Consider the following 27,115-nt stretch of genomic DNA (forward strand, 5'->3'; position numbering starts at 1 on the left):
CTGCGTCACATTACTTTAGACGAACGGCTGTCATCCTGGGGCCACACTGTCTTAGGTCCTTTCTGTGCGCCAGAGGACAAAAGGACTAGAGGTGAAGACCCATGGGGGAGTGGGGTGCGGGCTACTCTGGGCTGAGGGCAGATGCTACAGCCGGGGACTTTCACCAAACTAAATGTTCATCTCATGGCATCACTCAGAACTCACCAACTAATTTTAAAAAATAGTTTTATTTTTTAAAACCATTAAGGCAATGCTGTACCCTGAAATTAAATCCTTACATTCATCAGTCTTACAGTAGGACATTCCAAACCTGTACATTCCCATAAATTCAGTATATAAATCAACATACGTGATCAGTTCAATCTCTGAGCAGGAAAGAGAATAAGACTGAAGATTTTTTTAAAAATTAAAAAGTTATCTTATAGTCATTTTCTAATTGCTTGGAATCGCTATTGGTTAATGTGACTTGGAAGATTCCATTTGCTCTTCTGTGCACAACCGTGCTCCCTGAGGCCCTGGATGCCCCCTCTGCCCAGGCCCAGAGAGAGGCCCCCAGAACCTGCTCTAAAAGATCTCCTTTGGAACTGCTCCTGTTTAATATCAAGACAAGGGGTCTACCAGCCCCTGAAGACTTGGAGAGTATAAGGCACCAAAGAGTGGTAACGATAAACACACCAAGAAACCAAGCTCAGTCTTGCTATGGAAATCTGCACCCATCTAATGTTCTGACATGTGTCGGTCAGTTGCTCTCAGCACCACAGCCCTGTGGACATCAAGAAGTTCTGCTGAGATACTGAGAATGACCCAGGGGGACTCACAGGGTCCGTGGTTTCTGGTATATGCTTCAGGCTGGGCCATCTGGGCATGGCCAGAGACCCAGTGGTGCAAATATCCCATCCGAAGATTTTGGATTGCCCGAGTACTTTGGTAATAACCTACAGGTAGTAATTTCCTGAAGAGCAGACTGCGACCCATGGCCCAGGAAGAGTTCAGGTCTTCATCAGGATACTGCTGGGGGCAGTAAGTGACTCTGGACCTGGGTCTCTGGCCCCCTTGCCAGGAGAGACGGTGAAGACAGACTCGCTTGAGCTTGCATGTGAGGCACGATGAGGGGAACAGATTTATATAGGGAAATAAACCGTGTGGCTTGGGAGAGACAAAAAGCTGTGTGTGTGTGCACGTGCGAGCATACGTCAGTTACATTCCAGCATCCTTTGTGTTTCCGGTAAGTTCCAAGAGCCAGGCTACTAAGAGTATATGTCAACTAATACTGATTTCAAAAGAATCCAAATCTTTGTTACTAGATGCATGATTATAAGTTAGTAAAATATTTATACTAAACTTTTTCTTAAACTTGAATCCTAGTATTTAAGATATAGCTGCAAACATAGTTCTATGTACCATACAGTGTAGGAAAAATAATGCTCAAATGCAAATACTGTGACATTACTGGAAAGGGTACTGAGTGGTATTCATCTATTGTGAGGTAATTTTTTTTTGGTTAGTTTGTTTTTAGGCCTGAAAAAAGGAACAGACTGTGCTTTTTTAAGAGAAGATAGTTTCCAAAAGCAAATGATTTTATTTTGGAAAGATTGGTCATTCGCTTATCTTCAAGGCCCGAAGCTTGACTTCCCTGCCCTGAGAAGGCCATGCTGAGGCTGGAGGACCCCTCCAGGCCAAGAGCCCTCCCTTCGGGGCTCACCTGGGTGGGTGGCTCACGGTGGGGGTGGGTCCCTGTGCTGGTCTGCACAATGCTGCAGTCTGTTGAATTAATGAATTAAGGAAGTTTAGATGCTGGGTGTGGGGAGAAGGGTAAGGGAGGAGGAGGCTAGTATAATCCCTTCTCTGGAAAAGCACTTGGGGAAGTTCTTCACACCTGACCCAAACTAGCAAACAAAACAACCTGACCCAGGTCTTAACCCTATCTCTGACATTTAAAAAAAAAACGTTTTTTTTTTTTTTTCTTTTTTTCTTTTTTTTTTGGCAGATACTGCACTGAACAGCTAGTGGGCCACTGGAGTCCTTGATGTTCCCCATTGCTCCAATCAAGATGTGACTTTGAACATGGGTGCAGGTTAGTCTGTTCTGTTTGGCAAGGAATTCCAAAAGGATGTGGCTGTATGTATTTCAGCTGGGCCACATTACATGGTCCCCCCCACTTTCCTTAGGTACGGTAGTACACGGTGACACTTGTCCTTGTCTCAGACTGAAATGTCGAGCAGCAAATGGTCCGCTGAGAGCCCCACGCTAGACCTGAGAAGGCATCCCAGGCCTCATGCTGCAAGGACAGCTCAGACCGCACCCTGGCCGCCAGCCTCTCACTTGCTGTCCAGATATGTGGGCCACCCCCTCAGCCTTTACAAGCCTCAGCCCACTCCGCGGACGTATTGAGACAGCCAGCTGCACTGCACAAAAACAGCATGACGGAGAGAACTCTCTAATTCCTTAAACCGACACGTGAAGATTCATTGTCTTTTTTTCTTTTTCTAGAACTTTCAGTATTACCTCAAATTTGCATTGTGGTTTCCAGAGAAATGTAATGGATCTCGTCTCCTGAGTCAGACGAATGTTCACTGCCTTTGCTCTTACTCCGTTGCATATCACAGGCTGGAGGTCAATGACCATTTTCCTGAATTCTATTAAAATGGCACCTAAATATAAATAATATATGTATATATATTTATATCCCAGCAAAAAAACATAGGCCGCAATCTTTGGAGCCTGGCAAGAATCTTTAATCCCAGGGGAACCCTATAAATCAGCTTGGACCAAGAGTTAAGAGAAGCAGGGCCACATTTAAGAGGAGAAGAACAAGCACAAGGAGCCTGGCTTTGGAGCCACCTGGTGCCGGGCTGTGCCAATGCTATGAAGACTCGGTACATGGGAAAAAGCTTCCATAGACACTTGTTAATAATCAGTAAGCTCTCAGTGGGTCGCACTGATCATAGCTGGCGACTTCCACAGTGGGATGTCCTTGCCATCCTGAATGGACGACACTGCTGTGAACTTAAAGGCTTTAAGCAAGTGACCCCTCCGGGAACACCTGCAGTGCAGGTTGGTTGAAACAGCGTACCCCTCTCTAAACGGGTTTTTGTAAGATATTCCGGAGACGGGTGTGGCCACTGGGTAGAGACCAAAAAAAAAACCAACCCCAAAACCCACAACCATCATGTATGCAGTGGCTAGGTATCTAAGGTATCTAAGGTGCTTGGTGGTTTGAAGAAGCGAGGAGGAGGCAGGAAGTGCCCGAGGCAGCACACAGGCCCAGGTGCACCTTGGACAGTCACTGCCACAGCTATGAGGCATGTGCTTCCAGCCTTGTCCAGCAGGGTCTCTCCCTGAGCCAGCTGCCACCGCCAGCAGCTCCAACCGAGGAGCAGGGCGGGTCACTGTGGCCAGTGACTGTTGCCACTCTAGACCCGGGTCATGCTCCACCTCAGGGCTACCTACCTGGGGCAGCAGCTTCTGCACGTGTGTGTCTTGGAGACACCCTTTAAACCACCAAAGTGCCTTTAAGGAGTCACATGACCTTCCACCTCTCAGTGTGCAATGAAGCAAAGGTGAGTAACTTTGGAATCTTACTCATAAATGATCTGACTATAGGTGCTACAAAAGGACCCCGAGTGTTTCATGTACCTTAATTTTAACTGTGCCTTTTGATGTACTGTATTGAGGTAGCTGTTATGCTATAGATTTGGGGAAACAGTAGTGGCTAAATTAATAGTTTACTTATCCTCACACATTAAACAAAGGATTCTACTTGTGCCTTGCTTGAGCTTCTGCTCAGATCTTAGGATGCTGCCCTGTCTCTGGAACCCCCACATGATCCTTGAGGCTGTTTTTTTCCTTAGAGTTTCAGGTGGCCCAATGTAAGAAACGCATCCAAAATGCAGAAAGATATATTCTTGTTCTTAAAACGAAGAGTCCCTTTAAAATAGCTCTCGCAGGCATTCCTGAATGCACTGTGCACCAGGGTTCTTCTCCTGGACTTCACATTCTTTTTGATGTATGTACACCTGCTATTCAGGGAGATGCCTGGAGTGCATCTCATCTGAGAGCTACAAGGCCACAGGGAAACTCCAGAGCAAGGTGGGAAGAAAGGAGCAGCTCACTGGCACTCTGAAGATTCCCAAACTGTCCCTGCCTCCTGCTCGTGCTGGTACATTTGCTTGCATCCTGACTTTGAAGGTGCTGGGCTTCCCCAAAACGGCCACCGGCATGCACAGCCCTCAGCGTGGCAGGGGCAGGATTCTGCGTGTGGGACACCCAGCTGGAAATGCCCAGGAGGATGAAGGGGAGGGATGCTGTGGGACTAGGGAGAGAGGGCCAGTCCGGCTCCCAAGCTGGAGCTGGCTGCTGGGTTCAGGAATCGTCCTTGTCAGGCCGACAGACAAAGGGTGTTTGTAATTTTGTGGTTTCTGAGGCATTTGGAATTTGTGGCTACAGACAGTGACTTGTCTCAGGGTGTCAAGGTGGTGGCACCGGGAGCTGCATCGCATGCCGAGTTCCCCAGCAGAGGAAGGGCTCCATGCCCTGGTCTGAGGCTTCTCAAACCTGTTCTGTCATATCTACCCCACTTCATGCTGACATCTGCTTAAACCCAGCAGGCAAAAAATGTGCTCTAACAAGCCCCTAATGGAAATGCGACAGTATTTTGAACTGGTGAATAATTTGTCCATATCTGACAAATCTGGTCTGAGAAATCTTGGATTAGGTGGCCTGAACATTCTGCATGGCAATCCGTGACTATTACTTAAAATGAACAGAATCTGTGATTTTCTTCCTATTTGTACCAGTGAACAAATTTAAGTGACTTTCGAGCCACAGTCTCTGCAGCCTCCTTTGTGGCCTCACTGGGAGTGTCTCTGGGCATCTAGCTGGGCCCCAAGACAGCCAAATGCTCACTGACACTAGGAACGCAGAACCCATGCCTTCGGTAGCAGAATGTATGAAATAAGGAGTTTTTTTAAAAGTAAGTTTTATGAAAACAGAACCATGAGTGAGTGACTTTCCTGAAAGCCTGAATCTCGAGGGCCCCTTTCTGAGGCCATGTCTATGAATGGCATCCACGTGGGGCATGTGAGAAGAAAGGCCAGTGGACAACGGAGGCGACAGAGATGCAGCAGCGGCCCAGGGGGCCTTGTCTTAAGGAAGAATGCCCACACGGACATGCCCTCTAACTTTGGGTGACCTCTTGACGGGTGTCATTCATACGTGGAAATACTTTTATTTGCTTCCAACAGATACTTTGACTGGACCTCTCAACAAAATAAAAACGAAAACTACCACTGAGGTTTAATTTTGAGAAGGATGTGCCTGTTGTCACATTTGCCTTTTCTAGTTGAAACCTCACAGTTTTATCATTCTCTCTCCTTTGGCATTTCCACGATGCTGACCTTGGGAACTTGATCAATCTCAATCCTAATCATTCCTCGACAGCAAGTAGTAGAGTGACCTTACAGAGACAAGTTTTCTAGAGACAGAGGGGGAGGGGCGCCAAGGGCACAACCAGGTCCTAAGAGCTGCCAGGAGGCAGGGGGTCAGAGGCAGGTGGCCAGGGGGGTCCCCCGTACCCCTTCTCTCCGGCTTCCACTTCAAGCTCTGGCAGGCTCAGGCCTGGCTGGCCTGGAGGGCAGGGCAGCTGCAAATCCCCTCACAGGACATTTACATACTATGATGGACAAAAAGAGAGAGTCTTTCTAGATCCATGTGCCCTGGACGAGAACCACGAAGAACACTGCTTTCATAACCACACCGGGGTTTAGGCTGAAACAAGTATTTCAGATGTTAGGAAAGCTGCCTTCCATATGTAATCGGAAAACTGCCCCATGAAGGACGCTGTGTCTGCCCCCCTCATTCTCCATATGGTCCCCCCAGGGCCCATGCTCTAAAGTCCTGTTTGCCTCACGTTCTACGTTTGGGTGCAGCTACTGCCACCAAGAGTTAAAAAAATAAAGCTGCGCGCTTTAGAAAGCAACACATGAGAAGACCAAGGAGCTGCCTTGACACACGGGGCCCACAGGAACACTGACAAGCAACTTGTGAGGTTGCCCCCCAAAATGTTATCATGGCCCCCAAAGAACCTGACTCGGTTGGTTCCCATTTGATAGGGAACAGGTCAGAGGGACGGAGAGCTGACACACTTCCCATTTGTCTTGCTCCTGCTGCCCCGACGCCAGCTCAAAGCAGGCAGAGAATCGATTCCAGGGGGAGTCTCCAGATGCGGCTTTCTGGGATCACCTACACAAGCCTGGAAACAGGCCCTTCCACCTAAGTCACAACCATGAACACAGTGAAAACCAACTGACTGCTGCATTTGGATAGCTTATCAAATGATCCTTTGAAATTTTAAATCCTATGATTAAGAAACAGCATGTTGTCTGTCTGCAAATTCAGGAAACAGAATTAAGGTCTTTCCAATAAATATTTTGCTGCTTTTTAAAAAATACTTAACCTTTGGATTCATCTAGATTTATAGGATTATAAAAGTTAAAAAGTGCTGATTAGTTTAAAAATGATAAGGGAGCACAACAGCCAAAGGTGGCAAAAGGAGAAGACAGACCACATATTTCGAGGTCACCAGTTAATTCAGCGCTACGTTATTCATGTGATATCAAGAAATCTGCATTGATTAACATCAGGTGAGTTAAAATCAAACCACTGGGCATCATTCCCCTTAATTTTCTAAGAACTGCTTATAGCTACCTATGCCCACCATTTCAATACTTTGCATGCTCTCAGAAGTACTGGTGTGAAAAAGAAAGAAATGTGGTCTAGGGTTCCGGTTACCTAAGGCTCATCCGTCCCATTCTCTAAGGTGAAAATGGTGGAATTTGTGCAAAGCGGATGTTGCTCCCGTTTCCCATCTGTAGTGCTGTCGACTTTAGAAGTCCTTGGCACGTGGCCTGGGTGTTTTACCTTCAATCCATCAGTACATGTCCCTGTAGATTTCTTGCAGCAGTGGGTGCAGGGCGGCGTCAGACTCGGTCTTTTTGATGACCTGCACGAGCTGCGCGTGCTCAGTGACGAGCTGCCGGAGGTCTGCCATTTTTTGAAGGAGTTTTGGGAAGAGAAAGATGTTGTCTGGGTGGTTGGTCTGCAAGTGAAGTTTGAGCACGTGCACAATGCCCTCCTGCATTTTTTCAATGTGTCCCACGTTTAGAAGGCCGGGACGATCTATTCTCAAAAGAAAGAAGAGATGTTTGTGATAATCACCCCACTGATGACTCATAACTGTTTATCGCTTGGGGAGACCAAACATTCTTATTTATGTGGCCTTTCTTTGTTATTCCACCTTTCGATAATGTCGACTCGGCTGGAAGACAGAACTTGATTCTGCAGAAGTCACTGGGACTGTTGGGTAGATAGGACAAATACTTGGTCCTAAATATTTGTATACTGCCTTAAATCGACCAACTACTGTACAGCATGGCCCTTTCATTTTGGGTTTCTCTCATTACCACTGGTCCAGAGAAAAACCCAAAAACATTAGGAGTAACCATATATTACGATGATGATTAAAACAACCAGTTTTGCATAATATGAAGTGAAATACTTCTTCTTGAGTGAAAACGAAATATTCGGTTTCAAGTTTTCCATAACTGTGAAGGAGTATGATTGTGTTGGACTGGGTTTTGTGGTATAAAGCACTGTAAGGGGTAGGAATGCTATGAGTCTTCCGATATGAGTCAGCTGCATAGACGGAGGAGTGACATGTGAGTGGCAGATGCCGGCTGCACCAGATGCTGCTGGAGTCCAGGCGGTCCTGAGATCTGGGGCCGGCAGGTCAGCGAGCACGCCACATGCCCTCCCTGGGGACACTCAACTGCAGGCACTGGACCTCTCAGGACAGCCCGAGAACACATGTCCTGCCTTGGGTTCAGAACCCACCCTGTCCCTGTCCCCGTCCCCATCCCTGTCCAAGAGGCAGTGCTCTCTTTAAAGCCTCAGTCCTTACTAGGATCGTTAAAAGTGTTGCAAAGGATGTGGATTTTTTTCGTTGCTTTTTTTGGTTGTGAAATGAATCTAATTACTCACTTTTTAAACAGATTAAAAGAAACAGAAAGTGAATCCCCCTCGTAAGGTTTAATGTGTATCACACTTTATCCTTTTCTATAAATAGGATTGATCCATGATTTTTTTTGAGTGAGAGAAAGAGTGCACGCACATGGCAGGAAGGGGCTGAGGGAGAGAGAGAATCTGAAGCAGGCTCCCTGCTCAGCGCAGGGCCTGAGCAGGGCTCGACCCATGACCCTGAGTTCATGACCTGAGCCGAAATCAAGAGTTGGACGCTGAGCCACCCAGGCACCCCAGGACTGATACAGGATTGTAATTTCTTCTAGAGAACTGTGCCCTACTCCTATAAAGGGTCGTGCGGTTGCTTTTTACCCACAGCACTACATCTTGAGCATACAGAGGGCAAGAGTAGCTGACGTACAACTGCCCTACAGTTCCCATTGCTTGCCCGGAGCACTAGGGCTCCAGCTGAGCGCACGCAGCTGGATAGTAGCAGGAACAGGCCTTGTGGAGCTTCCGCAGTCTAGGCAGCTGTGGCCGGCCTCAGCTCTGCACGTCAGCCACCTGCAGGGCACAGCACGGTTTCTTGCAGTGGGCGGTGGTCGCCCCATCAGTCTCCCCCAGACTGGGTAAGGTCAGCTGAGTTTACAGTACAGGGATGACCTTCTTATATCAGGACAGGGTTATTTAAAGGAACAGGACATTGAGCCAAAATTCTGGGAGCTGCAGAGCCAGCTTCCCTGCAGAGAGGCCCAGATTCTCCTTCACTGGGATCCACTTCCTTTGGCAAAGCAAACTGCAAACACTGCCAGTTAGCTACTGACATTTTTCATTATGAAACAGAATATACCAATAGTGAGATAAACTGTACTAACATCTGCCTGGCACTTCATAGAATACTGTCTATAATATGGATGTAATACTATAATAATAGAATTACATAACAATAATAATATACACCATATATTATGATCTTATCTAATATGTATTAGATATTAGATATATATTAGATAAAAATTGTATTACCATTATACCTAGTAACTTGTATTTGATGATTATATTATAATCAGAAATAGAATATTATGTATACAACGTAGTTATGAATGGAACGTATTCATATGATGTACAAATATATATTTAACTATAATAACGTATGCTCGAATATGATACGGTATGATATAATTCTCACTTAATTCTCCTCGGTGGTGACGCAGGGGCTCTCAGACGCCCTCCCGCCTGCTGGTGCGTGCTTCACTGCACCACTCACGCACAGACAGATTTACTGCCATCCTTTGGGAGAGGAGGCTGCAGGTGACATGACACCAGATTCAGTCAGTGACTTACCTCCACAGCAAATTATAGCAGCCACAAAAAGGGAGATATCACTGTCATCCAGCTCCAGTGCGTTGAACTTCATCGCAAAGTCAAACTTAGGTTCCATGATATCACAAAACGGTTTCCTTAGGCTCTTCAGGAATTCACGAGTTATAAAACCATTTCCATATGCTACCAGCATCCCATCTTTATTCATCACAGAAGACAGCATGGCAAATATGGCCTCATAAACTCCGTATTTCAGCAAAGTGACCTGATCGTTCAAGTCCAAGTTGGCAAAGCCAGGGATGGACTTGGCAAACTCGGTGAGCTCGGTGACGGTCTCCACAGATGTGCACTGGCAGCAGTGGAAGATGCGGACTTCCGCCTCCTTGTTCTGGATGCCGTTGGCCACCAACTTGGCCACCAGAGTCTTCTCGGCCATACACAATGTCTCCATGTCGTGTATGACAAAGGGCTGCAACGAAAGACACGGAAATGAGCCAGGTCGCCGGTGACAGGCTGTCCTCTTAATTATCAATGAACTGATGAGCAGCCAGTGTCTGCAGATCACCTGCGGAGAAGCGCGATATGAACAAAATGCCGTCTTTGTCCTTAAACAACCTCAAAGTTGGCTGGGGACACAAAGACATTTTTGGAGAACTAGCGATATAAATCTGTAAGGTAAGTATCATCACTGCCTGACACCGGGTGGGGATTTCATTGCTATGAAAGGGAAGTCCTGATTTTGGCAATAAAGCTAACAAGAGCATATTTGCAAAGCACTTTTAATACTTTACAAGATTTTCTAAACTCCTGACTACTACTGCAGTGGCCCTAACTACAGTAATTTTTAAATTTTTATCACTGAAGAACAGCTGATATACAATGGTATATGAGTTTGAGGTGCACAGTGTAGCGATTCAACACATCTACACCTTAGGCAGTACCCACCCCTTGAGTGGGGTCACCAGACAATGTAACTACAGTATTACTGATCACAGTCCTCATGCTGTCCTTTTCGTCCCCAGGCCTATTAATTTTATAACTAAAAATGTGTGCCTTCACCTCTTTCGCTCACCCTACAGTAATTCTTAATTTTACCATTTTATGAACTTCAGAGATAACCTTCGTTACCTGACCCTGACTACAGCATGAGTGAATTTGGTACATAATTAGATAGAACTCCAAAAGCTGGTGTTTGCATAGCAATAAGCAAGAGAGCATTGTTAAGCCCTTGCTCTCTGGGGGCCACCTGGGAAAATCCTAAAGAACCCTCACTTCCTTAGATCTGCACTTCAGTGCTCTGTGTTCTGGAACAAGCACAAACCCCTGAACCAGCAGCCCACATATTGACATATACCATTTGCTTCTAAGACCACGGGTCCTGCCATTTTCCAAGTATCTAGTGGAGGAGAGGAGATGGTTGGCCCTGTTATTTGAGGCCAGCATGCCCAGAAGGGATTAGATATCTGGTGGGGCACAGGGGAATGGACGTAAATATTTTGTGCTGCTGGCCAAAATGTATACCAGATCCGTGCGCAGAGCAGAAGAAATGACAGTCTCTAAGGGATCTCTGATTTATAATGTGTTCTACAGATCAGTAATGAGGTGGGCTGAAGCATTATTTTCATTTCCTACCAGAATACATAAATGTAGAATGGCATAAGCAGCTCATGATTTTAAGACTCACTCTGCCCGTGGGCAAAGCGTGTCACTGACACTCTATCTGGCCCCAGAGCACGATGTGGCCCCTATTCCTGGGCCCCCCAGAGCATCTGGAGGAGCCACAGCATGAAACCACCTTCAGGGCACCTGGAGGGTGTCCTTGTCTCAGAAGCAAGCCAGGCATGTTGGAACAATACAAGGCACTGTCTTAGAAATGTTTAAATAAAATTAGAATTTGCAGTACAGCATTGGACGCCCCCCCCAAAAAACAACAACAATAATTTGATTCTACATCTGAAGAAAGAGGATACTCAAAAAATTACCTGTGTGTGAGTGAAAACATTCTGAATACAAAATTCAAAGCCAAGCTTTGGCTGGCTGACTATCTCAAGTCTGATTAAGGAAGACTAAAAACCGTCTCCCTTCAAAGACTAAAAGCAGGCCTGATTACTGTTGCTTAGGGAAAGTTTGGGAGCAGTTCTGTGTCCTGGGAAGTTGCTCAGATTGAAGGAATTAACATTTTAGGGTGGGCTGGAGGGATGCTTTTGAAGGATACACGGCACTATCCCTTCAATTTCCAGAAAATACACTAGTAGGCCACCTTGGCTGTATCACTGGCTTTGTAACCTTCGGCAGAAATAAAAACAAAAGTTGTGTGGCTCAAACAAATTTGGGAAACACTGAAATGAAGTTAGGTCCTTCCAGAGTCTCTACTGTGGGGGTGTGTGGTGGGAAGCTTCAGGAATAGGGATAGGCTGGGCAGTGGTTCCCCAAGTGTGTGATCCCAGAGCACTTGCATCCTTTGCTGGAGCATCTCACATGACTGTCACGGGACTGGCCAAGGAATTTGCAGGACTCCGGGTGAGATGAAAACATGGGGCTCCTCTTTAAAAAATGATGAAGAACTTCAGGACAGTGACAGCAGGGCATGAAATCCCAACCTGGGGCCCTTCCAGGCAAAGCTCCTTGTGAAACAGGACACACGCCCATGAAACCCGCCTGGGACTAGTTTTATGTGAAACATACTCTCGTAAATGGGGAAGTAACTGGTACAAATACTTCATTTCATTTTTATAAAATTATCACTTGGATTTTAAGAAGGCAGGGCCTCATTAACAGACAAAATTAGAAACCATCTGAATTCAAAACCAGTGCTAACATTTAGAAACCAATGTTTATGGAAGCTCAAGAGAGAATGCATATACTAACACGCTTGATAAACACTGTTGATAGGACTATTTAAAAAAAATCCATGCTGCTTATATTTAATTATGGAATGTGCCTTTTATACTTAAGTTTGAATATGAATGTATCTGACATCACAGGTGGTCATTTCAGATAAATAAAGGATGTTGTTACAAGTTTAAATAGCAGGAGGCAGAAAGCTGCCCAGAACCCCCACCCATCACTCCCCACCGAGACCAGAAGGTTCTCCTAACCGACATCTACCACTCGTGCACACGCCTGACGGTGTTCTGTGTGTGTTAATGATACTACTGACAAAAACTCATCTTTACATACATCTAAATAGCATTTTCTACATAAAGTGCAGACAGCACCATCTTCTAGGAAAAAATTATGATTTCTTGGTAGAATTGTTTTGGATGAAACCATTTAGTAAGCTTTTGGTTAGGTTTTACTATACATTTCAAGAAATGGTATGAAATATTAAGTATGTTTTTTAAATCTTAAGGCACCTTAAGTTGTCGGTGTAATATTTCAATGTAACACCACAGGCAAAACCCCACCATGTGGTTCATCATCCCCCAAAGCCATTTCGGGATGGCGCCTGGGGGGCCCCTCGTCTCAAAGATCTCGAAGCGCTAAGAATAATGTTGGAAGCCCTTTCCAAAACACACATTAGAATCTATTCTCAGTCACGTGCCCAAAATTTATCCCCTTGCTTGGTTCATTCTTCTCTGACAAGACACCTGACTTTGTTACTGACTGGCTACAAAGGACCCATGATTTTGTCGAAAATTCCTTAATCTTCTCAGGGGACATAGACTGTCCATAACTGAAAACTTCAAAGACTTCAAAGACTCTAAAGACTATTCCCAACAATTCCGAGCTATATGGGAACCTTTGAGATAAACGTATGCGGTGCCCTTCATCTGAAATGAAGAAAGTCACGATGGTCTGTGACATCAGACCAGTGCTATTGCACGACCATTGCCTGGCACAGTCAGTGCTGAAGAACTGTTTGTCCGTTTGAACTGAACACCCTCCCCTAGTTTCCAGAGGTGCAACTAGCTTCTAGCGCCAGCAGAGGCTGAGGCAGAGGTGGGTGGGCCCGTGTGCATTCATGGGGCAGGCCCGAGCTCCTGGTTGCAAACCTCACAGGAGAGGCACAGACTTGAACGCTCCTCACCGTCTCACTGCATGTGGCCTTCCAGAGTCTTGCGATATTTACACCTCACATGTCAACACACCAACTTTTTAAGACGTTGAAAAGCACGTCTTTTGGAAGCCAAGTTCAGATGGGACTGATGTGTCCTCTGTGCCTCGGCTCTGCTTCTGTTCCTGTCGTCCTCAACTCACAGGGCAACCAGGGCCCTGATGAGCCCTAGTCAGCTAGCTCACTCAGGGCCTTGGCGGTTTTCTGGCCTCTGGTTCTGAAATCTCAGTGGCTCAAACCAGCTGCATGTCCAGACAGAAACATGCACTATCCCTCCCATCAGCCCCTGCCCTCAGCTAACAGCCACCCTTCCCCAAAACAATGGGATCTACATGCTTCTGCAGCTTCCTTCCTCCTCCCAAGACCCTCCCTCCACCGTTTCCCCACCAGCCTCCCACAGCACCCCTCTCCTGGCCCACCCAGCCCCTCATCAGTTCTAGCCGAGCTGTAGGTCTTCGTGTTATGTGATCTACAGGCCACGGGAAATAGAAAAGCAGACCCCGTGTCCCGCATTGGGAGCTCTAAGCTCTGGCCGAGGAGGACAGGGCTCCCTCCAAGAGCATGCAGATCTCAGTGGTATATGCAGAAAGACACTCCGTGGGAATGAAACTAATGTTAAACAAGAGTGTTTGGTTCAGAGTCAAGTTAACTTTTAAGTTCCCCTTTAAAAACCCAAGAGAGAAACAGATCTCAAAGAGATCAGAAGCTTTGGTTCCTCTAATATGGGGCTCTCCTAACCATTTCCAGGAGAGAAATTCCAAATTAAAAGGTTACTTTGCTGTCACCCCCCGTGGTCCAGAAAGGGTCTAATTTATACAAGCCCCTGGGGCCTTGCAGCACAGGTCCAGCTTTAGCTTTACCGATGTCCTAGAGTTTGCCCGAGCCATTCCGAAAGGTCTCCGCCCATTTAATTGGAGAATTTTACTGAAGAATTAAAGACTCAGTAAAAGAGAGGTTTGGTTTGTTCATGAGAGTAAGTAGCTTGTGAAATACTTCATTTTCCTGTGACTAAAAATTCCAGCTTGTAATTCCCAATCAGGATTGCTTTAAGCTACTCATTAGTACAAATTAAACCTGTTTTGCCATGCTCGTAGGAAAAAAGCAAACTATCTTCATTAGCCAACCCTGGGCTGGCCCTTCTTTGAATTAGCTGTGAGGTCAGTTCAGCAATGGACACAGAGACTGAGCGGACCATGGGGTCGGGGGCAGGTAGCAGTGCACTTCGGAAAAGGCCCAGAACTGTCCAGAGAAGACAAAGTTTCTGTAAACGAACAGCCCTTTCTAAGCCCAGAGATGTCCTTGCCTTTTCACTGAAAAAACAGGAGTGGGGTGGGTGGGGGACTGCAGGGTGGGGGGTCTGAGAGGAGAGAAGAGATTTAGGGGAAGGACGCCAGAACACATATTGCGTGAAAGAAAATGCTCTCATTTTCTGGCATTAAAATAGAGATTTAGGGGCACCTGGGTGGCTCAGTGGGTTGAAGCCTCTGCCTTTGGCTCAGGTCGTGATCCCGGGGTCCTAGGATCGAGCCCCATATCGGGGTCTCTGTTCTGCTTCCACCTCTCTCTCTATCTGCCTGCCTCTCTGCCTCCTTGTGATCTCTGTCTGTCAAATAAATAAATAAAATCTTAAAAAAATAAAAAAATAAAATAAAATAGAGATTTAAGGAAAAAAAATAGAGGATTTTTAAAAAATGCACTTAAGAAATGATCCTAAGCTATTAACCAGAGTTTTTCTTTTCTTTCTTTTTTTTTTTCCCTGTTGTATTAATTACAGAGTCATTATGATGCCTGGTTGCTAGGAGCTCTGAGGTAGAGCGAGCCCAGAAGTTAGGAGTTGCTGACAAGCTGCCTCCATCCGCAGTCTCTGGGACTGACACCGCCTTCCCAACACCCAACCTTGGTCCCCTCAGCCCCTCCCTGCAGCCAGGGGCCGCCTCAGGCAGGAGAACAAGCAGCAGCCAGGCCACATACCGGGTTGTTGCTGGCCTTCCCTGCCAGGATGACCCGGGCCTTGACCTTGTTCATGTTGAAGTTCTTGAGGTAGGCCTCATAAATTCTCTTGGCGAGGGACTTCAGATCTGCCGTTTCTGCATCTTCTGGGTCATGTTCGCAGGTGAGAATTTCCGCTTTTAGTTTTGCTTTTTCAGATCTTGGCATTCGTCCAAAGCGAATTGCTGGGGGCGGGGAGGGGGGGCCACGGGAGAGAACGGGAAGCGAGCAGAGGTGAGCATCAGGGTGCATGACAGGGGACGGGTCTCTGGGCGGAGAGTGTGTGCCAAGAATTCAACTGTGAACCAAAGCCGCCCCGTCAGGACTAGTCAACGTTGTACTGTTCTCTCTACTCTAGAGAGAGGAAAATGAAACCCAACCCTCCATAAACTCTGGACTTCTTCAAGAGGCAAAAAGGCAAGGCGACGCCCTCACTTGTTTTGTCAGTAGGATGGGTCGAAGGTTCAAAATTGTCCTTTATTGTCCTAATTGACCTAATTATCATGAGGTCCAAACTTGACCCTAGTTTGAGGAGATGGCAGTGACCCCTAGGGCGACTTCATGGGACACCTTTTGCTTGGTCCAGAAGGTAGACCTGCGACCACTGGGAACTAGTCACTTTAGATCTACCTTCGTGTCACCGCTGGCGCGTTCTAAAATGACAGCAGGGTTCAGAATAACGATACTTGCCACACACGTGCTTTGTGAGGATGCTGTGACCGTGCAGGCATCCCAGGGGGATTTCCATTCGGTCTGAAAACCTTCAGTCAAAGTCTTACCGTGCGAAGTTTCTAAGAGGAATTCTGGGAGCTCTGCTGCGTCTCAGCTACGTGATACTTTTCCCTTCTCAGGCTATCTGGGTTGCAAAATGATCTGGGCACTACGTGCTGCCGCGCATTCATTCAAAACACAGTCCATGGCGACCAGACAAGGGGGGTGAGCTGAGGCACGGGCTGCAGAAGCGCACTAGACAACCTTACCTACCGTTATGGGACATCCCGACCGAAAGGCACTTGTGGAAACGACAGTACTGGCACTTATTCCGGTTCTTTTTCTGAATCTTGCAGCTGCGGTCACATCTGTCATAGGCCAGCTTCAGCCGGATGGTTCGCCGGAAGAAACCCTGTGGGATGGATGCGAGGTTGGGGAGGGTGTTTCTTGTCATTCATTTACTGTACTTTTCAAATGAACTGAAATTAGTAAAATCGTTCTAAGAAGTCTGACTTAATTGGGACAAACTGAAAAATTTAAATTTCATTACACGTAAGACGAAAAACTAACAAAATGAGGCAAAATTCAAAGTTGTTTCAAGACGTCCTCATCTGGCTTAGGAAGACAACGGTTATCGTCTCCCAGAGTCACTTAGTCCCAATTTGTGCAAGTGTCTGTCGCTTTCCCTCCCCAGCTCACATCCAGATCTGTGACTGCACAGATCTCTGTGTAAGAGAGTACTAGCCCCCTCAAGACAAACATTATAATGAACTCATAAAAGGCAGCCACCTGTTTGTAAAGAACTTTCACGCTTTACAACAGCTTGTCTTAAACTCTACCCAGTAAGAACCTTTAGTATTTAGTCCATGAGAAACAAAATGTAACAACAGGAACTCGGGCACAGCCCTGGGGGAAAAGTTACTCTGCAAGTAGCTTCTTTCACAAGTTCATGGTTAGAAGGTTGTGAAGCTTCTGTATTTGCTTTGTTGCTTTTTCTGTTTGCTTCCCACTTATTCCTGCCTGTTTCACACCCTGCAGGTCTGGAATGCCCGCGGGAGCAGGGACAGCAATTTCTAGGGGGACAGGAGGGAGGTTGGCGCCTTCCCTCAGCTGGATCTCTAAGTCTGTAAAGTGGGGATGGCCAGAGCAGGCCAGGAGCATGAGGAGGCTGAAGAGAGAATTCTGCCCGTCGGAAGGCAGTGTGGCCCTTTCTCCCCGCAGCCCAGGCCTCCAAGGCCAGCCCGGGCTCAGGTGCGCCGCTGCTGTCAAGGATGTGGGTTGTGCCCGCACCAGGAAGGGCTGTGGTGTCTTCCAAAGTCAGCAAACCGTCTCAGCATGCACAGGGGAAGATTTTGGATTTTAACCGAACACTGAGATGACAAGACATTGCGTGTATCAGGTACCTGAAATACCAAAGCTGAGAGTGTACACTCAAAAGCACGATGTGGGGGCCTGACACCGCTGACCGACAGATCCTTTTAGTGATGATCAAAATCTGTGTTTAAAAAGAAGCAGTCATTGTCCCGAGCAGGGACACTCTCCCCTGCTGGGGTCCACTGTACCTTACAGCCTTCACACGCGTGAACTCCGTAATGGTAGCCTGAAGCTTTGTCCCCACAGATCCTACATTCAATGTTCAAGGCTATGCTGGAAGATTCATCAGCACTACCGGCCGCCACCGGGTACGTGACCGACGAGGGGCTCGAAGCTGGTGAGAGGGTGTCTGAGAACAGAGGAGAAAGACCGATGAGCATTCCAGACAATGTTGCCATTGATGTCTATGCCAAGTTCAAGAGGACACAACTGCATGTGAGGAGGCGCGGGCTAGTAGGCAGAGCTCCCGGCCTGGGCTGGCCCCTGTCCTGGGCTGTCCCACCCCTGCCTGTGTGCCTCCAGTTACTGTGGTGACATCTGCAAAGCGGCTGGGCCGCCCCTGGTTCTGGACCCACACGCCCAGCTGTCTCCCCGCCACCCCTGACCCCGGTGCAGCCTACGCACAATTTTTACTTTGCTTCCCTCCACTCTTCTGCAAATGTTAACTCCGTAAATCACACCAGAATACAGGACAAAAATCCATGTGGGCAACACCGGAAGCAACAATCCACGAAAGATTAAAAAAAAATTAAGCTGACTTCCTTGAAATTAAAAACTTCTTTCTGCTCTGCAGAAGTCACTGCCAAGAGAATGAAAAAGACAAGCCACGGGCAGGGAGACAATGTTCGCAACACACACATCTCATAAAAGACTTGTATCCAAAATACACAGAAAAGTCTTAAAACTCAACAATAAAACAAACCACTCAATTATAAAAACGGGCAGAAGATCTGAACAGACGCCTCACTGAAGAATGGTAGCAAATCAGTATCACTTGCCATTGGGAAATTGTGAATTAAAATTAGACATCCCTGTGCACTACTAGACTAGCGAAAACAAACAGACAAGCACTGGGGTGCCTGGGGGACTCAGCGGGCTGAGCGTCCGCCTTTGGCTCAGGTCATGATCTCAGGGTCCTTGGATCGAGTCCTGGGTCAGGCTCTCTGCTCAACAGGGAGCCTGCTTCTCCTTCTTTCTCTGCCTCTCCCCCTGCTTCTGCACATGCATGCTCTTCCTCTCTTAAATAAATAAGTACATCTCTTTAAAAATTAAATTAAATTAAACAAACAAACAAAGCCCTGACAACACCGCATGCTGGTGAGGACGTGCAGCAACAGGAATGCTCGCCTGTGGCTCGTGGGAAAGCAGAATGGTGCAGCCATGCTGGAAGACAGTTTGGCAGAACAGTCTTAAAGGAATTACACTCCGAGGTATTTAGCCAAGTGATCTGAGGACTAAACAAAAACCTACACATGAATGTCTATATCAGCTTTAGTGTTAATCTCCCCAAATGAGAAGCAACCAAGATGCCCTTCGATAGGTGAAAGGATAAAAAGGAAAAGCCAGTCTGAAGGGTTATAAACTGTACGATCCAAATATCTGCTGTTTTGGGGAAGCTGAATCATAGGTCTGGCACAAAGGTGAATTGCTGGGGGAGGGTGGGAGGCAGGTGACCACGTAAAACAGAGATTTTTGGAGATGGTGAAATAATTCATATGAAAACATCATGGTGAAGACACAACGTGATGCCTTTGTCAAAACCCACAGAACTTTACAGTACAGAGTGAGCCTTCATGTGTGCAAATAAAAATTTAGGAGGTTGGGGAATGATGCTGGGGGAATGCAGAGTGTGACAAAGTGAGCTCACTGTGTCACACATGCACAGAATGACTTCCCTGAAGGAGGTGTGGAGAAGACCCCAGCCAAGGCAACTTGGAAATGAGTGGCATCTATGAGACCAAAGGCAAAGGAGCTGCGTGTCAGCTTGGGGTGTCCATGGAGAAAGCAGCTCCCACAGGGTACAGGTTAGCCACCCTGATGCCACCAGTGTGTAGACCGGAGACAGACCATGAATGGAAGGAATGGTGGCATGGGAGCCAGGCCTCTCACTGTGGGAGCAGGAGCGAGCAGATCGGCCGGGAGAGGTGAGAACAGCCCATGCCGCAGGCATCAGTGCAAAAAACAGAGATACAAATGGTGACATACAGAAATGTTTGTGGACCTATGGGTATACGTGGGTTAGAACATACCCATATCCCTTTGCTCCATCAGCTAAGAGAGCCTGAAAGAAAAGACACTCCAGTAGCAACCTGAAAGGGCAGGGGAGCAGCAGCCAGGACTCTGACAAGGCTAGATATAGTTCTGTGACCCCCTCTCACGGTGAAAGCCTCAGAATCCGTAGGGCATCAGGTGAGGGACTCAGAAGGATTTTGCCTCAGTATTGGGGCAGACTTAACACACTTATGGTTCCATCTAACATAGGACCCAAAAGGTCAAACATTTTCTAAGTAACTTAACTGTGTCCCAGAACAGAACTCAGAAGTATTTATGGGAATACAAAAATATCCATCATGAACAAAGTTCACAATGCATGGCATCCAATAAAAAATTACAGGGGCACCCGGGTGACTTAGTTGGTTAAGCGCAACTCTTGATTTCCGCTCAGATCACGATTTCAGAGTTAGGCTACACCTGAACAAACACAGATGATTAAAGCTATGACTGTATCCTAATGCGTTCAAGGAGCAGGATGGAAGACTATACACTGGGTGGAAAAGCACCACATTGCACTTCTAGTGAGTAAGACTACACCACCTAGTGTGAGAAATACACTGGATGGGATCAGAGCCGGCTTAGACACTGCAGAAGAAAAGATTAGTAAATGTGAAGACACAGCAAAAGCAAACAAACAAACAAACAAATGAAACAAAAAACAAAAAACTATCCAAAATGAAAACACTGAGAGAAATAAGATGAAAAAAAAAAAGCTTCATAAATGAAATCTACCAACCATTTAAGGAAGAACTAGTATCAATTCCACAGAAATACAGAAAACTGTAGAGGAGGGGTATTTCCTAACTCATGCCATGAGGCCAGCATTAATCTGATATCAAAACCAGATAAAGATTTTACAGGAAAACTAGAACCAATATCCTTCATGAACAAAGACACAAAAATTCTTAACAAAATTTTAACAAGTCCACCATGTACAGAAAGGACAATCCATTATGACAAAATAGGATTATTCCGGGAATACAAAGTTGACCTAATCTTTGAAAATCAAATACTACAATTTGCTGTATCAACCAAGTAAAAAAAGAAATCACTTGATCATCCTACTAGATGAAGGAAGAGTATTTGACAAAATCCAACATTAATTTCTGATAAAAACTCACAGAAAACTGGGAAGGAGAACTTCTTCAATCTAGGAAAGGGTATCTATGAAAAACAGTTATTGTCACACTTAGGGGTGAAAGACTGAGATCAGGAATAAGGCAAGGGTGTCTCCTTATTCAACATTATAATGGAGATTTCTAACCAGTGTAATAAGGCAAGAAAAAGAAATAAAGGCATCCAGCTTAAAAATGAAGAAGTAAAACTGTCTTTATGTACAGATGACATAATTGCCTGTGCAGAAAATTCTAAAAATCTATAAAATATGAATCACTTGGCAATAAATCTGACTCCAAAAATATGAAAGATGTGTACACTAAAAACTAGAAAACATTGCAGAGAGAAAAATTTTTTGAAGATTTTATTTATTTGACAGCGAGAGCACATATAAGCCAGTGGTGGGGAGAGACAGAGGGAGAAGCAGACTCCCTGCCAAGCAGGATCCCAGGACTCTGGGATCATGACCTGAGCTGGAGGCAGACGCTTAACTGACTGAGCCACCCCCTAACCCCCTCAGAGAGAAATTAATGAAGAGCTATCTAAGAGGGGAAATAAGTTCATGGCTCAGAAGGCTTGGTGTTGGTAAGATGTCAATTCTCCCCACACTGATCTTTTGACTTAAGGCAATCCCAATCAGACTCAGCAGGCTTTTTTGGTAGAAATTAAAAAACTGATTCTAAAACTACCAGCACACCCAAAACATCTTCAGGAAAGAAGAATAAAGTTGGAGAATTTAGTGAAACTTGCCTTCAGGCCTTATTATACAGCTACAGTAAGCAGAAATTAGTGGCCCTGGTGTCAAATGAGACAAACAAATGGAACTGAAATAGGCCCAGGTAGGTAAAGCCTATTGATTTTTGACGAAGATATAAAGGCTGTATAGTGGAGATAACAGTCTTTTTAATAAAGTCTGTGAGAAAAATTACCAATGCAAAAGAGAGAGAAAAGAAATGAGTTTTGAGGCATATATGAAAATTAATTCAATAGATCTAGACAAATTTTGTAGAGCTAGGGCAAAAATGTAAAACCTAAAAAATGTCAAACTTACAGAATAAAGTGACTTTGGGTGAGGCAAATATTTCTTAACTATGACACAGAAAGCAGGATCCATGGGGAAAAAAAAACACTGAAAAATTGCACTTCTTCAACATTAAGGACTTCTGTGTTTTGAAAACCACTGCTAAGGGAAGGAAAAGACAAGCCACAGATGAGAAGCTATCCAGAAACCACACATCTGATAAAATACTTGTATTCAGAATATATGAATACCTCTCAAAAGTCAAAAGCAAGGAAACCACTCAATTTAAAAATGGGCAAAAGGTTTGAACAGAAATGTCACCCAAGAAGATGTGTACGTATGAGGCACAAGCTTGGAGTTGTCACATAAACAAGTCACAGGGCAGAGACATACAGCATTGCAAGTACGGTCTGAACTCTCGTGATAACATTGTACAGCGACAGATGCTGATGCGCGTAGTGGAGAGCACTGTGTCATGCATGCAACTGTGAAATCACTGTGTTGTATACCGGAAGCTGATGTAACACTGCGTGTCAACTATGCTTCATTGAAAATATTTACAGGGGCGCCTGGGTAGCTCAGCCAGTTAAGCGTCTGCCTTCAGCTCATGTCATGACCCTGGACTCCTGGGATCGAGCCCCACATCATGCTCCCTGCTTGGTGGGGAGTCTGCTTCTCCCTCTCCCCCTCCTGCTTCTCTCTCTGCTTGTGCGTGCTCTCTCTCTCTGTCAAATAAATAAAAAAATCTTAAAAAAAATAGTAATATACTCTTCTGGAAAAGACTTTGGCAGTTTTTTAAAAGTCACACATACGTCTACCTTACGTCCCAGCCATTCACTCTTAGGTATTTAGCGGAGAGAAGCAAAAGCACACGTCCACAGAGAGACTTGGACGTGAATGTTCTCAGCAGCATCATTTGCAACAGCTGATACCCAGAAGCAACTGAAATGTTCACCGACAGGCGTGTGGGTAAGGAAACAGTGCGTATCCACACAACACATAAGAAACCAGATCTTCTGGCATGTGCTTCGATGCAAATGAATCTCAAAAGAATTTTGATGAGTGAAAGAAGCCAGCTGAAAAGATCACCTACCGCATTATTCTTTTTATATAAAACTCTAGGAGCTACAGACAGATCTATAATGAAAGATTGGTGTGTTGCTCAGCGGAGGGAGGGAGACCGAGGGGTGGGGAAGAGGGTTTATAAAAGAGCACAAATAAATTTGGAGGGTTTGGTCACTGTTTTCATTGTGGTGATGGTCTCACACTCAAAATGTGTGTATACACATCAAATTGTACACGTTAACTACGTGCAGTTTACTGTATGCCATAAAGTTGCGAAGGAAAATCGGGGGAGAAAGATTGGCCTCGCAAGCAGTCTTGCCCATCTGTTCTCCTGGGTGTAAAGTTTAAAGTGAATACATTTTATAGACGGCCCTTCCATGGGAGCAATTTACATAATGCAGAAATACCACCGAGGGATGGAAAAATCTAATTTACAAAGGAGCGGTAATCTTATCTCAAATTAGCTAGTCCCACCAGCCCTGGAGAACCTGGGAAGGAAACAAAGCAAGATTTTAAGAAGCGAGAGATGATGCCAAATGACGAAAAGGATCAACCACAACAGTGAGGGGAAGCTGACCACACACCCAGGGTCTAGAAGGCCAGGGGCCCAGGGTCAGGGGTGTGTGTCGCATCCATTTCAATGTGATCACTTTTTATAAGTTCCCCCTCTTCTGTTTTTGCCACAAAGTTCCTTGGAATTGGTTGAAGACCAGGATGGAACTCTCTCCCCCCAAACCCTTGCTCTTACTTTATTTAGATGCAAAGCATATGTCTGCCCATGGACTTGGGTCTGGTGTGGCTTTTGATGGGAGCATATGGACCACGAGGCTAGTTTACACGACATTTCCAGGTCTTATATGTCAGAGCTTTCAGATGGCTTAGGAATATATTTTAGATTATCGTTCTTGAAAACGACCTAAAACACCACCTTGCAACAAATGGAAGAACGTAACTTCGGATCCCTCCTGTTTGAGGGTGAGGACTTGGGAGAGAGAAAATCCAGGCAGAGCAGCCGCTGTGGACTCTATCTTCCCAGAGAAGGTGGATGTCTGCACACTCTTTCCATCCATGGCTAGAACAGAGCTTTCCAGGGGTTCTACAACTACACACCCACCCTGCTCGCACAAGTTCCTTATTTGAGAACGCCCTCAAGAGCATGTGTGACCTAAAAGAAAGCCTATCCCCGAATCTTTCGTTATAAAATGAACGACATGTTTTCCAAAGGGGGGATCTGCCTTCTTTTAATTAAAAAAAAAAAAAAAGGAAACATAGACACAAATAAATTTTCTCAAATCCTGAAGAAAAAAAATTTCGGATAGTCAGTATAACCACAAATAGTATGTGAAAACAACTGGCCAGTAGGCTCCGTGTCTACAATGTGGTGGGGTTGAGAGCTGGGTTTGACCCTGGGCTTGTCATCTTCAGCATGTCCCAGTGTCCTGGGGTCTGTCTCTCTTCCTCTTTCCTCAAATAAACAGAACAACGAGCTCAAACATTGTTCTTGGGATTCAGGTAGACAAGACACATGCACTAGCTACCATGGTGCCCCGGAGCCTGGGCTGTCACTGTCCCGGCCACTAGCACAGGTCAGCCATGTGGCGACCTACTGAGGCACTGAAGGTGATCCCACACCCCAGAGGCTTTTCCTTGCTTGCCTCCCTTGCTGTTTCTGGAAGCTCCCATCACCCTGGACGCTTGCTCCTTTCCCTCAAAGCTCACTCCCTCAATAACAAGTCATGAAAAAGACAGTCAAAATGCAAACCACTGGGGTGTCTCGGTGGCTCAGATGGCTAAGCATCTGCCTTCAGCTCAGTTCATGACCTCCAGGTCCTGGAATCGAGCCCCACGTTGGGCTCCCAGCTCAGCTGAGGGGTCTGCTTCCCCCTCTCCTCTGCCGCTCCCCCTGCTTATGCTCTCTCTGTATCTCTTTCTCTCAAATAAGTAAAGACATAAATCTTAAAAAAAAAAATCTTTAAAAAAAAAGTGAATCATTTATAAAGATCTGTTGGGGTCACTACAAAGGCTGTCCAGCCAGGAAGGCAACAGAGTCCGATAACGCGTCATCTCCCCACGGTCTCACATGGATCGTGCAGTCCCTGACTTGCTGGGTCGAGGACACTGCTGCCAAAGGGATGTTCTTATGAAGAACTCGGCTTCAGAGCCAGCTGAGGGGCACAGGTTCGGGTCCTGGCACGGTCTTTTTCTAGATACGTGCCCGGGCCACGTTACCTCATAGCTATGAGTTTATTTCCACTTGTAAAACGACAATGGTCTTCTCACTGAGACTTTACGAGGATTGTGTGACGCTGTGCACAAGGTGCTTTCTCCTTCTTCCAGGAATGCTCTTTCCTGCTGCTTTTATTTTTCGTTAAAGCACCTCAAACATATAGAGAAATATACAGAAGGACACCTGCTGCCCAGATTTACAAATGGTAACGTTTCATCTTACCGCTTCATGCCTTCTGTTTGAAGTCCCGGCAGGACCCTCTCCCCACTCCCACCTGCCTCTCGGCAGGGCACCAACATCGTAAAGCTGGCACGAGCTTTCCCAGATGTGGCATGGACCTACCGACTACATTCGGCACTGTTTGGTGTTGGAGACCTCACACGCATTGAAGTGTACGGAATATATCGTCAAGCTTATTTTCATTCTTTGTTTATCTTCATGCTTTTTACGTGGATTCAAGTGGAGACAGGTGGAGCTAATTCTTTTAAGTTATGATGAAGAACTCTGCAGCAGGAAGCTTTCACAGTCTGCTTCCCCCGCTTCCTATTTGTCCCCACCACGTGGGGCACCACGCCGCAGGCGCTATCCCAAATACGGCTGCCACGTGCACCCATCTGCATGTCTCCTTTTTAACAGTGTCTGTCCCCAGTGGGCCTACTGGGTTGAGAGCGCAGGCACCTCCCACTACGCTCTCTACGGAGGCTTTATCAGCGCACACGGCTCCCGCTGTCACCAAAGTCAGCACACTGTCATGAAAGCCATCTTCCTGGCACGGGAATTGGCAAGAAGACAGTTGGCAGAAAAGTGCTCTGGGTTAAGTACTCGACGCATGGGAGGCTTGTCCGATGAGGGCACGGTTCATACCGCAGGTCCCCGGGCTGGCATCAGTGCTGCTGGAAGGATGGTGGGGTCCGCCGTTTCTTCTCTGCGACACCAGAGGCTACGTGGATGGACCCCAGGTTTTATTTCTTTGCATCTGCCCCATTGATACTAGTTGCAGGGTTTTCTTTTTTAAGATTATATTTATTTATTTGAGAGCGAGAGTGCACGAGCAGAGGGAGGAGCAGGGGGAGAGAGAGAATCTCCAGCAGACTCCGCGGAGCACGTGGAGCCCCACGTGGGACTCGTTCTCAGGACCCTGAGATCGTGACCCGGGCCGAAACCAAGAGTCGGACGCTTCACCGACTGAGCCCCCCAGGCACGCCTTTCCTGCAGTTCCTGATGCAGTGCAGAAAATAGGGAGGTGGTTCATATACATTTCCAGATTTAAAAAAAAAACATCCTTTTTATTATAATAGGAGCCTCTGCTTTGAAGAAATAGAAACTCAGACTTTTTTAGAAATGTAGCCGACTGCCTTAACTGAATTTCAAGCGTTATTTGATTTGCGTGTGGCTTTTAAAAGCAGGCATGCTGTGTGTCTCACAGTGTCTCCTGAAAGGCCCCCAGGCCAGTGGACTCAGTGTCATGCTCTATCCATGTCTCAACGGTTCACGGCACAAAGACGGGACTACTTCTTTGCCAGCTAAAGCGAACACTTTTCTCTGCAGGAAAGCAAAACAAAACAAACAACAAAAAACTTACCTAAAGAAAGCGCTGTAGGATACAGCACACTTACCCGTGATAACAGATCCGTCTGATCCCGGGCCGCTTCCTAAATACTGGTATTCCGCGAAACTGAAGCTTCCAGAACTGTCCTCGCCGATGGATTGAGAAATCTCTTGGATGTTTCCCATTTCTTGTAGAAATTCTTCAGATAATGGGCTTTCCAGATCGTCAGCCTCGAGTGGGGAGAGGGGGCAAATCGGGGTTTCTGTGTCTACCATCTTGACGAGAGGGTTCTGGAAATATAGCTGAGGCCCAGCCTGGGAGGAGAGAGAAGTAGCCAGTGAGTCAAACACAGAGGAACACTTTTCCTTCCTTGAAAACCTCCTGTACCCATGA

General features: G+C 46.2%; 1 protein-coding gene across 9 annotated transcripts in view; it reads right to left on the reverse strand.

Annotated features, from left to right (window-relative positions):
• Window positions 1-208: 208 nt before the first annotated feature.
• The window catches only part of PPARA (peroxisome proliferator activated receptor alpha), a 65,314-nt gene continuing 38,407 nt past the window's right edge, over window positions 209-27,115 (reverse strand). For 6 of the 9 annotated variants that reach the window (XM_046011253.1, XM_046011257.1, XM_046011256.1 and 3 more), the window contains exons 3-8: window positions 26,790-27,036; window positions 17,659-17,819; window positions 16,370-16,508; window positions 15,368-15,570; window positions 9,361-9,808; window positions 209-7,176 (exon numbers count right to left, since the gene is read on the reverse strand). In XM_046011253.1, the coding sequence (XP_045867209.1) occupies window positions 6,929-7,176; window positions 9,361-9,808; window positions 15,368-15,570; window positions 16,370-16,508; window positions 17,659-17,819; window positions 26,790-26,997 (1,407 nt within the window). In that variant the 5' untranslated portion in view covers window positions 26,998-27,036 and the 3' untranslated portion in view covers window positions 209-6,928. The remainder of the gene's footprint in view (window positions 7,177-9,360; window positions 9,809-15,367; window positions 15,571-16,369; window positions 16,509-17,658; window positions 17,820-26,789; window positions 27,037-27,115) is intronic. The other 3 variants (XR_006819599.1, XR_006819600.1, XM_046011251.1) reach the window with 3 other exon arrangements.

The sequence above is a fragment of the Meles meles genome, chromosome 7 (genome assembly GCF_922984935.1).
Source record: "Meles meles chromosome 7, mMelMel3.1 paternal haplotype, whole genome shotgun sequence".
NCBI classification, from domain to species: domain Eukaryota; kingdom Metazoa; phylum Chordata; class Mammalia; order Carnivora; family Mustelidae; genus Meles; species Meles meles.